Source organism: Sardina pilchardus, chromosome 18, assembly GCF_963854185.1.
Source record: "Sardina pilchardus chromosome 18, fSarPil1.1, whole genome shotgun sequence".
NCBI lineage: Eukaryota > Metazoa > Chordata > Actinopteri > Clupeiformes > Clupeidae > Sardina > Sardina pilchardus.
In genome coordinates, this window is record NC_085011.1 from 8,731,856 (window position 1) to 8,745,306 (window position 13,451).

At 47.7% G+C, this 13,451-nt stretch overlaps 1 protein-coding gene across 1 annotated transcript; it reads left to right on the top strand.

Annotated features, from left to right (window-relative positions):
- The first annotated feature begins 98 nt into the window (after positions 1-98).
- On the top strand, positions 99-12,045 carry LOC134063648 (zinc finger CCCH domain-containing protein 6). The gene is made up of 12 exons (XM_062519274.1): positions 99-515; positions 2,803-3,040; positions 3,437-3,562; positions 3,759-3,990; positions 5,154-5,323; positions 5,572-5,700; positions 5,850-5,964; positions 6,092-6,201; positions 7,066-7,292; positions 7,505-8,025; positions 8,235-8,585; positions 9,037-12,045. Exons 1-12 carry the CDS (start codon positions 430-432, stop codon positions 10,740-10,742), a joined length of 4,011 nt encoding a protein of 1,336 aa, XP_062375258.1. The 5' UTR covers positions 99-429; the 3' UTR covers positions 10,743-12,045.
- The last annotated feature ends 1,406 nt before the right edge of the window (positions 12,046-13,451 follow it).

A 13,451-nucleotide genomic window follows, 5' to 3' on the forward strand; every position in this document is an offset into this window, starting at 1 on the left:
TCGCTGGTGGCTCGTTGGATCTGATAGGTCCACCTCTGCACCAGGAGGGCTATATTGTCTTCAATGCTTTCTCGCAGCCATTTTGCGAATGTCTTTCGGGCGCCATATCTAGAGAAGAAATTGAGCACAGCGAAAATGATTAAATTTCTGTTTGTTTCACCCTCCGTCTCCAATATTTCACCAAGACAGCTGTCATCCGACGGGATATTAACAAAGATGGGGTATCAAAGCTGTGTTTACAGCGTTAAAACATCATCATTGAAATGAGAGGATAATGTCTGTTTACTGTCTCATTGTTGAGACGTGTAACCGTGAGTTTTTTCAGACTATAACAATCCTTCATCATCTCTCACGAGCCAACGTCTCCTTTGAGTGACTGAATGCAACTCAGTCTTGTTGCGGAGAAGGGCATTTCCGTTTCCAACCATCATGGCTTCTGTGAGCCTTTTCTCCAGTCCCCCTACCCCTGTTCTTGACAAAAACATGACAGACTCTGAACTGGCAGGGGATGAAAGGTCGAGTAACATTCTTATCTGAACATTCTTCTGTACAGGTTCATTTGTACGTCCTGAGTAACTGTTATTCTTTTCCTAGTCTCGAGCATCTAGCGTACAGGACAATTGCGCCGTTTTGTGGGTTTTGGTGAGAACAGGCCTTTCCCGCTCCGTTTAATAACCATCTTCTCGTGCATGCCATTTACTTTGTTAATGCTGCAGTGCTAGCGATAGCGAATTTGCAGTTTTCCCTCCGACAGAAGATAAGGGCAGTTCCTTCTCAACACCGCCCTTGACATGTGAATATTTCTGTCAACAGTACTTTGAACGTGCCATTATATTAGTGAACTTAAATAGATTGTTGAAATGTAGAACATCCGTCAATTCGATGTAATCTAACAGTTCATATTTTATTGGTAACAGCATACAAAAAGGGGGAAAAATACTATACAGGTAATATAATACTAGCTTGTTGTCTTTAAGGCATTTGCATATTATGCGACTGTGACGTAGATAACGCCCCGCCCGTTCACATGTTTTGGCACGCCCTTCTGGTCGCTCGAGCTGTTGGGAAGACTAGGAGGTGTACTGGGACAGAGCAGCCCACTGTTGCTCTGCTGTTAACTACCAGCTGGTCCCATGACCAGACTTTGTATTGCTGGGTGTAGCCTGCTGTGTACAGTCTTCTGTTGACATGTTAAACTGGGGCAGAGGTTACTTCACCAAAAAGTCATAATTTTGCAGTATGACAGTTCAGTGCAGTTGACAGAGTGATGATGCGAAATTGATACTTGATAATACTTCATTATAGTTGGAAGCTGGGACTTGGTACACCTTGGAGAGGCCTTTTCTCAACAAAGCCAACAATTTTCTTTTTTTCCCCCTCATGAAAATAGGACCAAAAAATATCTTTTTTTTCTCCTTCTCTCTTTCTTTACCCCATTTCACTCTGTCTTTCACACACACTTACTTACCCCATCCCTGTTCACAGAAATCAAGTTTGCATGCCAGTACATTATGATTGATATGTGAAGTGCTATTTGTTTTAAATAGTTGTGCTGATAGACATGTGTTGTATTTGTCTATGTGTATGTGAGTGAATAAGCTTTTGTCACTGTTAATGAAACAGTAGTGCCCATACACTGCAGTTGATGGTACTCTGAACAATCACCCATTCTAAAGAAGGACTCTTGAATGCCATTGCAGTCGCCTGTAGGGAGCATACGAATCATGTTGACTTAGCTGTTTCAAAGTTCAGTTCACATCCTCTATTCACCCATTGGACAAAGTTGAGCCCCAGCCACCCCCAGCTGCCTCTGTCCATTTCTCATGCTTGTGCAGTCACTTCTGTTGGTCCGACAGCCCCCCCCCCCCCCCCCCCCCCCCCACACACAGTATGTGTTGTTGGATGAAAAAAAAAAAAAAACTGAGGAAACCCACAAATTCTCAGTTTCCCCACGGCCACCTCCCTCCCTGCTGTCCCACTGATCTTTGTCAGTTAGCCAGAGTTTGCAGAAGGCTGGAAATCATGCCTCAAGACTAAAAGTGGACTTGAAGTGATGGAATGTTGAATCATACTGGTTCCCCTTAAGTGCGTTTGGGCCACAAAGTAAATTGTCACAACCCATTCTCAGAATTATGACAAGAGATGTTTCCCTCTGAAAGAAAGCCCCATGTTTTACTCCACAGTATTCCCACTTAAAATTCCCACTCCTGCCCAGTTTGGCCACATTATTCAAGTCCTAGCCTGTCAAACGTGGAATACCTCATTGTATTTCATTCACAAGTTACAAGTAGACTACAATGTTGTTATGAACACTGATATATTTTTCTGGGTGATAATAGCTCAGTTTAAGAGCTTAGGAAGTTATTCTAAACACCATCTACTGTCCCGCACATGATGATGGCAGTTATATTTACTGTAGTGTACATGTCTGTGGTCACTAGTTTACACTCTTGATCTTATGAAGAGGCCATGTTTGTGTGTCAGTCAGAATACATATACCTGTAGTTTGCAGGCCTTTTAGCATATAACAGTAGTATTTACACTGCAATTAACAGATGTTCATCGTCTATATATCGCCGAGTTACTGACAGAAATCCACGTTTGACTTTTTATTTAAGATAAGAGTTGTATTTGTAGTGACTGAAGCTCTGGAAATGAGATGTGTATAGATATGGGAACTTGATACAACGACGTAACCCTTATTGTGATGTGTGATTTACCACAAAATAGCAACTTGTAAATATTTGTATAAACTCACAGATTACATGTGATTTTTGATTGTTGTCTGAATTGTCTTTTAAGGGAGGATGGTGAATTGGAAGATGGGGAAATCGATGACGAAGGAATCGGCATCGAGGAGGAAGGGAAGGCCGCTAACGAGGAGCACGGAGAGAAAGAGAAAGAAAAAGAGAAGGAGCGAGAGAAGGACAAGGAGAAAGAGAGAGAGGACAAAGCTCACAGGCACGCTCGCAAAAAGCACCGCCGCTCCAGAGAGAAATCTGCGAGGAGGTCGAAGAGGAGGAGACGGGAGAGACAGAAGGTAAATTGGCGTCCTGTAATCTGGCCCCAAATCTCACGTTATGCCTCTTGTTTGTCTCTTACTCCCGACAGGTCAAGTTTTTGATCGCTTGGTTCATTTTCCGTACAGATGGGCATATACTGTAGCAAATAACAATAACAAATCACAGAACACATTTTTCACATATTTTCAACATGATTCTAAGTTGTCAAAAAGGTTTGATAGCTCTCACCAGTGTTTGTTTATTTTTAAAGTGTAATTTGGGATTGTCAAGGTGGGGAATGACTGCAGACTGTGGTTTTATGCTCATGGTGACAGCTGTAGTAATGGGGCCCCTTAAGATTTCCTCTCCTTCCTCTCTTAACCTCTTCACTCCTCCTCTTTCTTCTCTTTCACCTTCTCTTCCTCCTCTTCCAGCACCACTCTCCCTCAAGCAGCTCCAGCTCTGACAGCTACGACTCGGACTACGACCGCCAGGAGAGGCCCAAGAGTAAGAAGAGCCAGGGGCCCTACCGTGGTGACTACGACAGCCAGTTCTCACAGGTAGGCCAGCCACACAGCCTCTTGGATTGTAGTGTTTATGTACCCAGAAATGGCCCTGTGTTCAACTGAATGCATTTCTGCTTGAATTTCGATCTCTATAGAGGGAAAAAAGATCTGGAAAAACAACTACAACTTAACTCATGATAACTAATGTTTTTAAATGTTTTTTGTTGTCTTTCTTAAACTATGTCTCTAGCATGGACGTGAGTCCGGTGGGGGGCACGGAAAAGCTCAGAGGCAAGCCCAGCACAAGAGCAGCGACGTGGACAAGTACAGCGACTACAGCGACTATGAGGAGGACGACGACTTCTCCGAGGAGCTGTCCCAGTACAGACACGCCAAAGGCACCGGCTCCCCAGGCCCGGGGAAGGGAGGCCCCAAAGACCAGGGCAAGAGGCAGGGCATGAAGGGCCTCCAGAAACCGCAGTGTAAGGAGCACCTTGAGCTGTAGTTCTGCTTTGAACAGTGTCCAATGTAATATCCCCTCCCCCTCCACACACACACACTGGCCCAGAAAAGTCACTTTTACACAAAATGTATTACATTGTAATGAATTCCCTTTTTATTTTAGTAGCCTCACATGTTTACCGTAATTTCCCGACTATTAGCCACGGCTTATACATTGATTTTGCAAAATTTCCTCCGCTATGAGGTTAATACAGGGGGGCAGTTAATATGGTGTCTATATGGTTTTGTTTCTTTTAACTTGCATAAAACACTGTGTGGGAAATTACTGTAGCTCCAACCAGTTAGCATCACAGGTGAGATGATCTGACCCGTGATGTTGACAGGCGAGTGACTGGCCAAACCAACTTTGCAGACATGCTTTTTAACTTTACTCCAGGCCAGCGGGCCATTGCTGAAGTTGAACCCTGGTTTTGAACTTTGAATAAATGACCGTTCAGTTTTAGTGCAGTGAGATTAGAATGCTGATCATGTTGCATGTGTGTCTGACACAAATTTGGCAATAACAATGTGTCACCAGAATTCATACACAACTGAGTTTCCAACACTTGCTTATAAGAGTCGTCCAAAGAAAGCCTACCCCCTCAGAATAGATTAACCTGAAGCAACTCCAACATGAGATACTTTATTAGAAGAAAATATTATTGACCGTTTTGTAGCCACAAGGGATCTTGTGATATTTTGTAAAAGGGGTGTAAATGTGTGGGTGTAAGTCATTGCCTTGTCAGTCTCTTTGCCATGATAAATATAACAGGCTGCATTCCCGGACATGGATTAAGCCTGGTCCTAAACTAAAAGAGTACTTCAATGAAGATCTCCGCCGATAAACAGCCTTGACTTTCGGAATTCTTGATCCATGTCTGGGAAACGGGCCCAATGAGTATAAAATAATCCTGTCATATTTATATATAACTGCTGCCATTATGAAAAAAGGCACAGATTAATTTTAATGGGGTAACAGAAATGGAATTTTAGACCATGCCTGATCTCACTTCTCTATCAACAGAACTATGACACCATTTTCAGTGTTCCATTTTCTCTCTTATTGTGGATTGTAAGTGTAGAGGTGCGTAAATGGAGGCCATTTTGCATCACCCTTGATAACTAATGTCCTCTGTGCTTGCAGTCGGTGGCCAGAGAGGGCGAGGCCGAGGCGGCATGGGTAGGGGCCGTGGTGGCGCGATGCCCAAGAACAAGAAACAGAAGGGCAAGAACTGGGGCCGAGGGAAGGGCCGAGGAGCCGACCAGGCTACCGAGGGGCCCAAGTCAGCCAGACACTCTTCCGCCGGCTCAGAGGTGAGCGCTCGTCTCTTAAAAGTCTAGACAGAACAAAAAAAAGAAAATGTTTCAGTTTGTTGATGTGATTTTGCATAGTTGTTTCCTCCTACTATTTCAAAGTAGTGTTTTAGTGTTAAAATGTGTCATATAATTGAGTCACACAGGATCAACTGATATATGAGGTATGAGGAATGTATGAGGTATTTGAACAGAAACAGAGCACACTGGTGAGTTGAAGATAACCTGATAAGCGGTGTTTACCCTAGGAAGGGAAAGGCGCACCTGGCTTCCAGAAGAAGCGTCCCATCATGACTCAAGAGTTCATCAATCAGCACACGGTGGAACACAATGGCAGATACATCTGTAAATACTTCCTGGAGGGTCGATGCATCAAAGTAAATCATCCACTACTAATTCTTTCATATGAATCAATGTTTATTTTCTGGCCATTTGACTTTGTGAGGTAGTCATAGGCAATGGCTAATGGTAATAACCCAACTTTATCACTTAATCAGGTCTATATTTGTCTTTGTTTCCTCCTCAGGGTGACCAGTGCAAGTTTGATCATGAGCATGTTGTTCCCGACAAGAAAAAAGAGCTGTGCAAGTTTTACCTCCAGGGTTACTGCAGCAAAGGAGACAACTGCATCTATATGCACAATATCCTTTTCGGCCTCTTTTCCTTTATTGATAGAGTCGTCCACTATACTCTTTGCTGTTGTTTTGATATTGTACAGATGCCTTGTTGATGTACGTACGTTGATGCAGTCCTTGACCCCAAATGCACAGGAGTACCCTTGCAAGTTCTTTCACACGGGAGCCAAGTGCTACCAGGGAGACAACTGCAAATTCTCCCATGATGCTTTGAACGACGTGACACAGGAACTCTTAGACAAGGTAAGCCACCACCCAGACAAACATGTACAAGTCATAAACACTCAGGATGATATTCTTATGTTCATATTTGTTAGTCGCTTTGGACCAAGGCGTCTGCCAAATAGCCATAACAATAACCATGATGGCGTGGCATTTAAAGAAAAACCCTAAAATGTGTATTTGTACTTAAAGGGATAATCCGGAGTGAAATGCACTTTAGATCAATTTTTCAGACTATTGGGAGTACATACGTTGAGTTGACACCAAAATCATGTCATTCGGATGTATTTTGAGAAAGTTCGAGCTCACCGTTTTTAGCCAAAACTCGTTAGCCTGGAGGTGACTCGGGCATGTCATTTCGCCGCTACAAAACGCTATTTTTATACCTCTTCTACTGTTCCAAACAACACTACACTTACGTGGTAGTGAGTAGAGGGTCCCTAAAGCCAAACCGAAGTATCCCCACGTCTTTATGTGGTCGGATAGAGAGTCCAGAATGAATTTAATCGAGTCAGTACCTTTCCGGAAATGTCGCTGTTGCAGCTAGCAACGTTTTCACAACACTTTACTAACATTTCCGGAAAGGTACGGACTCGATTAAATTCATTCTGGACTCTCTATCCGACCACATAAAGACGTGCTGATACTTCGGTTTGGCTTTAGGGAACCTCTACTCACTGCCACGTAAGTCAATAAAGTATCTATCTATCTATCTATCTATCTATAGAATTAAGCAATAAGCCTCAAGACGCTTGTGGATTACAGTTAACATTAGAGGTGATGTTAGGCTACGTCACGAAGCGAGGACCAAAACAATCCATTTTACAAGCTCTATGAACCAGTTGTTCTTACCAGCAATGACATCGTGTTTATGTTCTTCTTCAGATCGTCAACACAGAGGAGGACAACGCTGATGAAGATGAGCTGGAACTGGAGGATCTGCGGAAGCAGGGCATCGCACCCCTCCCCAAACCGCCGCCTGGGGTGGGTCTACTACCCACGCCTGGATCCAGTAGCCCCCAGGACACCAGTGGGGGGGGCAAAAAGATCCCCTCTCTGTTTGAGATCAAAGTGCAGCCCACCATGGACCTGGCACAGAAGATTGGCCTCAGGTACCTTTCAGCTTATCAGAATAATTGGACTATTCATGAATCATATGATGGTCACTCTGGCAAAGCCGCAGTTGAAAGGCCATCTTATGTTCTGTTGTGTGCACTTTTCATTTTTAATTTTTTTACATCGTACAAGTATCTGCCTCTTCAAACTGATGTAGAATTACTCCTGACACTCACACCGTCATCTCTTCTTTGTTTATTCCCCATAGCAACCGGCCAGGTTTCTACAACAACAACTCCCCCAATGGAGGGCCGCCCCAATTCACTGAGGATGGCCAGGCAGGCCCTAACGCCCCTCTGCCCCCTCAGCCGGGATCCCCAGGCTCCATGGGTGGGCCTCCGCCTCTTCCGCACGGGGGCCCAGGGGCCCCACCCAACGCCCCAGGCCAGCAGCCTCCTCCTGGGTTTGGGCAGGGCCCTCCCATGCCTCCCGGTGGGCCTCCAAGCGGGCCGCCTCCACCGTTCCACGGGAACATGCTCCACATGAACCGGCCCCCAGGGCCGCAGGGGATGATGGGAGGACCGCAGGGGGGGCCCCCGTTCCCCCCAATGTGTGACATGCCGCAGAACATGCAGCAGAACATGCAGCAGAACATGCCGCAGAACATGCAGCAGAACATGCCGCAGAACATGCCGCAGAACATGCCTTTCCCTGGGATGGGTCAGAACCCTGCCGAGTTCTTCAACACGTTCTTCAACAACCAGAACAATCAGAACACGGGTCCTGGAGGTAGGCCACAAAGATGTCTCACATCCTTATGTCTGATTGTCCTTATGTCTGATGAAATTTGAATATGAAAATCTGTTACATGAATGCACGTTCTAAGAATGTTGTATCCTGCCTGTTGGCAGCAGTAAAACAACAACATTGCTTCTGTTGTGTTGAAACATCCTCTGTTTCTCTCCCACTTCTTTCCTCTCGTGTGCTGTCACTCACAGATGACAGCCACAAAGCGCAGCAGCAGCAGCAGCAGCAGCAGCAGCAGGCTGGCCCTGACGCCCAGGCGTCCATGCAGGGTTTCCTGCCGGCTGTGCAGAAGGCCCTGTTTCTCCACCTCACCCAGCAGCAACAGCAGCAGCCACCACCACAGCAGCAGCAGCAGCAGTTTCAGCCATTTCAGCAACAGCAGCAGCAGCAGCCACCGCCGCAGCAGCAGTTCCACCAGCAGCAGCAGCAGCAGCCACCGCCGCAGCAGCAGTTCCACCAGCAGCAGCAGCAGCAGTTCCAGCAGCAGGCTGATCCCCAGAGACCAGAGGGGCAGGGAGCTGGGCCTGCCAGCAGGGACAGAGGTATGGACACACGCCACCTACTGGACATGCTGTGTACTTGACCAAATAGGGCCTGTCGGGTGGTTTTATTACTCTTACTATTTTATTCCTTTTTTGCATTCCTCTGTAGTAACATTTGTAGGGATAGAAGAATGGTTATTGATACTGAGGCTTGTCATATGGTGTAGTTATATCAGTGTAAGAGAGGAATGTTCATAGCTCTTGATTTCCTGCTTCATTTATGTGTTTAGATGAAGTGATTTGTCCCAACGTGGCATCATTTGTTATTATTAAAGTGCTTTGACTGTTGGACATAGTTTTACATCTGCTGCCCCCTAGTGGTACCCGGTAAATCAGTAACTCATTCCAAGACTTTTTGCTGGGATCACCCCACATCTAAATAGACCATTGGCCATTTGTCACTAGCGTAATAGACACCTATGCACAACCCTTTCTACATCTACTGTTCCAGATGAGACGACAAACTGGTACTCGAGTGACGAGGAGGACGGCGGGGGCAGCGTCTCGTCCATCCTGAAGTCTCTGAAGAAGCAGAACGAGATGCTCAAGAGCCAGCAGAGCCAGCAGCAGCAGCAGGCCCAGGGTCCGGCCAAGCCCCCCCAGCTGCCCCCGAGCGACCCCAGGCTGCAGAAGGGGCCCCCGAGTGACCCCCGCGTCAAGGCCGACCCGCGCCAGCGCGCCGCCGACCCCCGCAAGACGGACGCGGAGCCCGGCGTCCACGACCCGCGGCTGTCCAGGGACCCGCGCAAGCTGAAGCCCCCGGAGCCCTCGGCGGGGCTGTCCAAGCCGGACGCTCACAGCAGGCACCCCAGCGGCGGGCACAAGGCGCCTTCGTCGTCGTCGGCGGGCGGCGACGACGAGGAGGATGGCGAGCGGGAGCTGCGCGAGCGGGCGGTGTTCATCCCGCTGGAGCCCAGCGCCTCGGCGGCCGCCTCGCTGCGCGACCCGCGCTGCCAGCTCAAGCAGTTCAGCCACATCCGCGTGGACATCCTGCTGCAGCGGCCGGCCTTCGCCCACTCGGTGGTGTGGGCGCCCGAGGACCTCATCCCGCTGCTGGTGCCCAAGCAGGAGACGTCCATCAACCTGCCGCTGCCGCCGCTCATCGCCGACGCGCAGCTCAACCGCGCCTTCGGCTCGCCGCTGAACGACTCGCACGTGTCCCCGACGTCGACGGCGCTGACGCCGGATCCGCGGCTGGCGGCCGCGCGTCTGAAGGAAGGGGTCGTCGGTAGGCTCGGCGCCGGTCGGCCCGGCGCGGATGGCAAACCTGGTGGCGAGAAGCAGCTGGACCCGCGCGCCTACAAGGACCCCCGGATCAGCCGCTCGTCCAGCCTGGACTCCTCCTCCAAGCCGCCACCGCTGAAGGACTCTTCGTCGGGGGCGGGCGGCGTCTTGGACCCCAGGCTGCTGAGAGGCTCTGCAGGGTCATCCAGCTCCTCGTCTGTCGTTGCCTCCGCCGCCGCCACCACTGCAGTGCGAGCGGAGCCCGAAAAGCTCCCCCCTTATGCCCCGCGGCTAGCTGCCTCGACGGGCGCGGGTCTAGAGAGCCCCACCACCCTCCTGGGAGGCATCAGCCTGTACGACCCCCGCAACCAGACCTCGCAGCCTGCCAAGGCCGCCGCCGAGGAGCCCTCCGAGCCGCCCAAAAAGACGAGCATCCTCAAGCCGGCGCTGGGGAAGCGCAGCGGCAGCAGCAGCAGCCCGCCCCCGGCCCAGCTCTCCCCCACGCGCCGCGCGGGGCCCGAGGGAAAGACTTCTGACAGCCCCTCGAACGGCTCCGCAGCTGGAGGCGCCGGCTCGGCAGCGTCGGCCCCCGCTGTCCCCACTTCCCCCGTCGCCGCCCCTACCCCCGCCCCGGCCCCAGCCGTCCACAACCTCCCCATCCAGGCCCTCGCCGGCCTCATCCGCCCGCCCTACAACGACCCCCGGCTGGCTAAGCCCTCGAGCCAGGCCCCGGCTGGACCACCGGAGGAGCCGGACAAGAAGGAGGAGGAGGCGAAGGAGAAGAAGGAGGAGAAGAAGGAGGAGAAGATGGAGGTAGGGGAGGATGAGGAGCGGCAGCAGCAGGACGAGGAAGAGGACGATGAGGAGATGGACAGACCACTAAAGGACGTGTTTAAAACCTTTGACCCGACCGCCTCACCCTTCTGTCAGTGAGCATCTCTGAGGCCGCCCCACAGCGCCCTCTGCTGGTTACGTGAACTCTGTACATACGGAATGTTCCCGGAACATTCTCTCCAACCCTCATCCCCTCGCACACACTGCACTCGTAGATGTATCTCTTTTCGAAATTGATATATTTATTTATTTTGTATTGTATATATATTCTTCATCATATTATGACCTTTCTTGCATCACTAGTTTCTTGGGGAACACATTTATCAACTTTTCACTCGCTGAAACGTCTACCAGTCTTGCGCTAGTGTTGTTCGATTCCTCATAACAGAATGGCATTCAGTGTCTGTTTTTAAAATGCCACAGACTTCAAACACGTGATTGCAGTTGTGGGGGGTTTTTTTCACGTAAAACTTAATTTTGCTCAAAATGTGCCAGTTAAAAACAATTGTACTTTCCCTAAGGTACGTGACAAGCTCAGCTACTTTGATTTGTCAGTGGTAGTTGTCCAAACTTAGTTAGCCATGGAGCTAACTTGAAAAACGGTGTATTGTGCAGGATCACATTTGAATATGCGTAAACCTCTACTAGTATGTGTATGCTAATTGAAACAATTCAAAATGTGGCACTATATGTCATTCTGTTACTGCAAATCTGCCCATGAACTCCTCTTCGTCATGGTTTAATTCCTGTTAAGAAGTTTTGCATTATATATGGAATGGAGACAGGTTCAGACTTAATTTATATACAGCTCTAGTAATACAAAAAGTTCAACATTAAACGATTACTTTTGCAAAGAGATATATGGTAAGTTAGGTATTAACGTTTTAATTGTATATGATCGTGTGAAAAAAGGTTTCACATAAAGCATAGTGACAGATTTTTTTTTATGAAATGATGAAAACAGTTAAGCTTCATATTCCAGTGCTATGAGTATTATCATCAGAGCCAGCTAATCTTCTATACCCATGATTGTCTTCTGTGTTTGGCATTTGTTTTTCAGTTCGTCATTTACAGTATGACTGCGAAGAATGTTAAAATTGTTCGAATTGACAATTGACTTGTGTTGCTGTAAGGTGCTATCTTAGTGGCGTTTTTTTTTTGTTGATGAACATTGTTTTTTTTGAAATACTGTATGTTAAACTTATAAGCTCGACTTTTAAAAAAAGCTTATTTTCTATCATAAATGCAGTGCTTTCCAGAATCTTTGTCCAAGTAATCATGTCATTTTGTTATTGCTGACAGATGCAGTCTGAGGAAACACTCCAAATGAGTTTGTGTGTGACTGTTCATTGCCTTTTTATTTTTTATCCATTGTCTTTAATAAAGAAAAATCTACATGGCTTCAGAAATAGTGTGAACGACTCTGGAAATGAACATGAATGGTGTCATACAGTATGTCTGAACACGTCATCAAGTGTTCAGCAGTGTCAGGAAATGTAGAAATACTAAAACAAGTGCAACCACACCAGAAATTAACACTATATAACTATATTATTATATAGTATTACAATATACACATATATGATGAAGCAGCAAGACCAGAAACTAGCATTTACATGCCATACAGGTACTGCATAAACATATGACACAGCATAAAGAGTATCCCAGTGCTGTGTTGTTGTGCAGCAGTATGTGGAGCTCCGGGCTCCTTCACTTGTTCTGTTGCCCCAGCACGTGCAGCGGGGGAGCCAGGCTTGGCTCGGCCGAGATGGGGGAGGTTTTGCGGAGGCCAAGGTCGTCCGTCTCCGGGTTGGAGATCTCCAGCGCCCGGTGGATCAGCAGGTTCTTTTTCCACTGGAAGCACAAGGCTGCGGCTCTGGCCGCGTCCGAGCCGGGTTCTGGCTGCCGCAGGCCCTGCCACATTTCAAGAGAGGAGTCTCCAGTTGGCACACTCAACTGGGCCAACAGACAGATTCGTCAAAAGGTATGCCAAGGAAAAAAAGGGTTCAGACAGGATATTTGAGAGTAACTCAGAAGTTCTAGCATGATTTTTTTCTAATAGCCTGTGGTTCTGAGAAGGACATGGAAATTCAGAGAATGTAAAGAGAATATTTAACATTGTATTGTTAATGTCTAATGTTTGACATTGACATTAAACATAAAACACATGTTTTACTATAGGATACCTCATGTAGATGTACAAGGTGGTAATACAGTATTTCTTGTTCACCTTAATGCAGGCTGTTTCAGCTGCACGGACTCCCTTCAGGACGATCTGGAGCAGGTTTTGAGCATTCTTCACCAGTGACTCGTCTGAAGACTTGCTGCCAGGGGTCAGCGCATTCACACTGCAGACACATCATGCCTTGCTCAGTCACATGCAACTCCATTGTTTACATAGATTGGCTTGTTTCTATTTGCTGTTGCTATTTGTGTAATTGGCTGATTGAATCCCTCATTCTTCATCTCAAGCTGGGGTGTGGTAAGAATTCTCACGTAAAACGGGCTGCCATGAATCTCCTCAGGTGGGCACTAGCCTACACATTGGTGGCAGTTGAGGTAGTGTGTGTTGATAGCAGGATTATGCTCATTGTTTCTCTCACCTAGAAATGATAGTGAGCTGGTTGGTAATGGTCAGTATCTGCTCCACCACTAGAACGAGGTCGGCAGCGCAGTGCTTGTCCAGGCAGTGGTCAGCGATGACTTTCAGGAACTGTGTGATGGACTGGCAGCTGGAAACTATGGTTTTCGCCGAGGACACAAAGGCCTCTTTGCTCTAGAGTACAGAACAGGGGTGGGTTATGAGAA

What these genes read in the sequence shown, in the direction of transcription:
- LOC134063648 (XM_062519274.1), top strand. Translation starts at nt 430, where the DNA reads ATGGCTTCTGTGAGCCTTTTCTCCAGTCCCCCTACCCCTGTTCTTGAC. An exon ending in GGAGACGGGAGAGACAGAAG is followed by an intron (nt 3,041 to 3,436) that starts GTAAATTGGCGT and finishes CTCCTCTTCCAG; the next exon opens with CACCACTCTCCCTCAAGCAG. An exon ending in CACAGGAACTCTTAGACAAG is followed by an intron (nt 6,202 to 7,065) that starts GTAAGCCACCAC and finishes GTTCTTCTTCAG; the next exon opens with ATCGTCAACACAGAGGAGGA.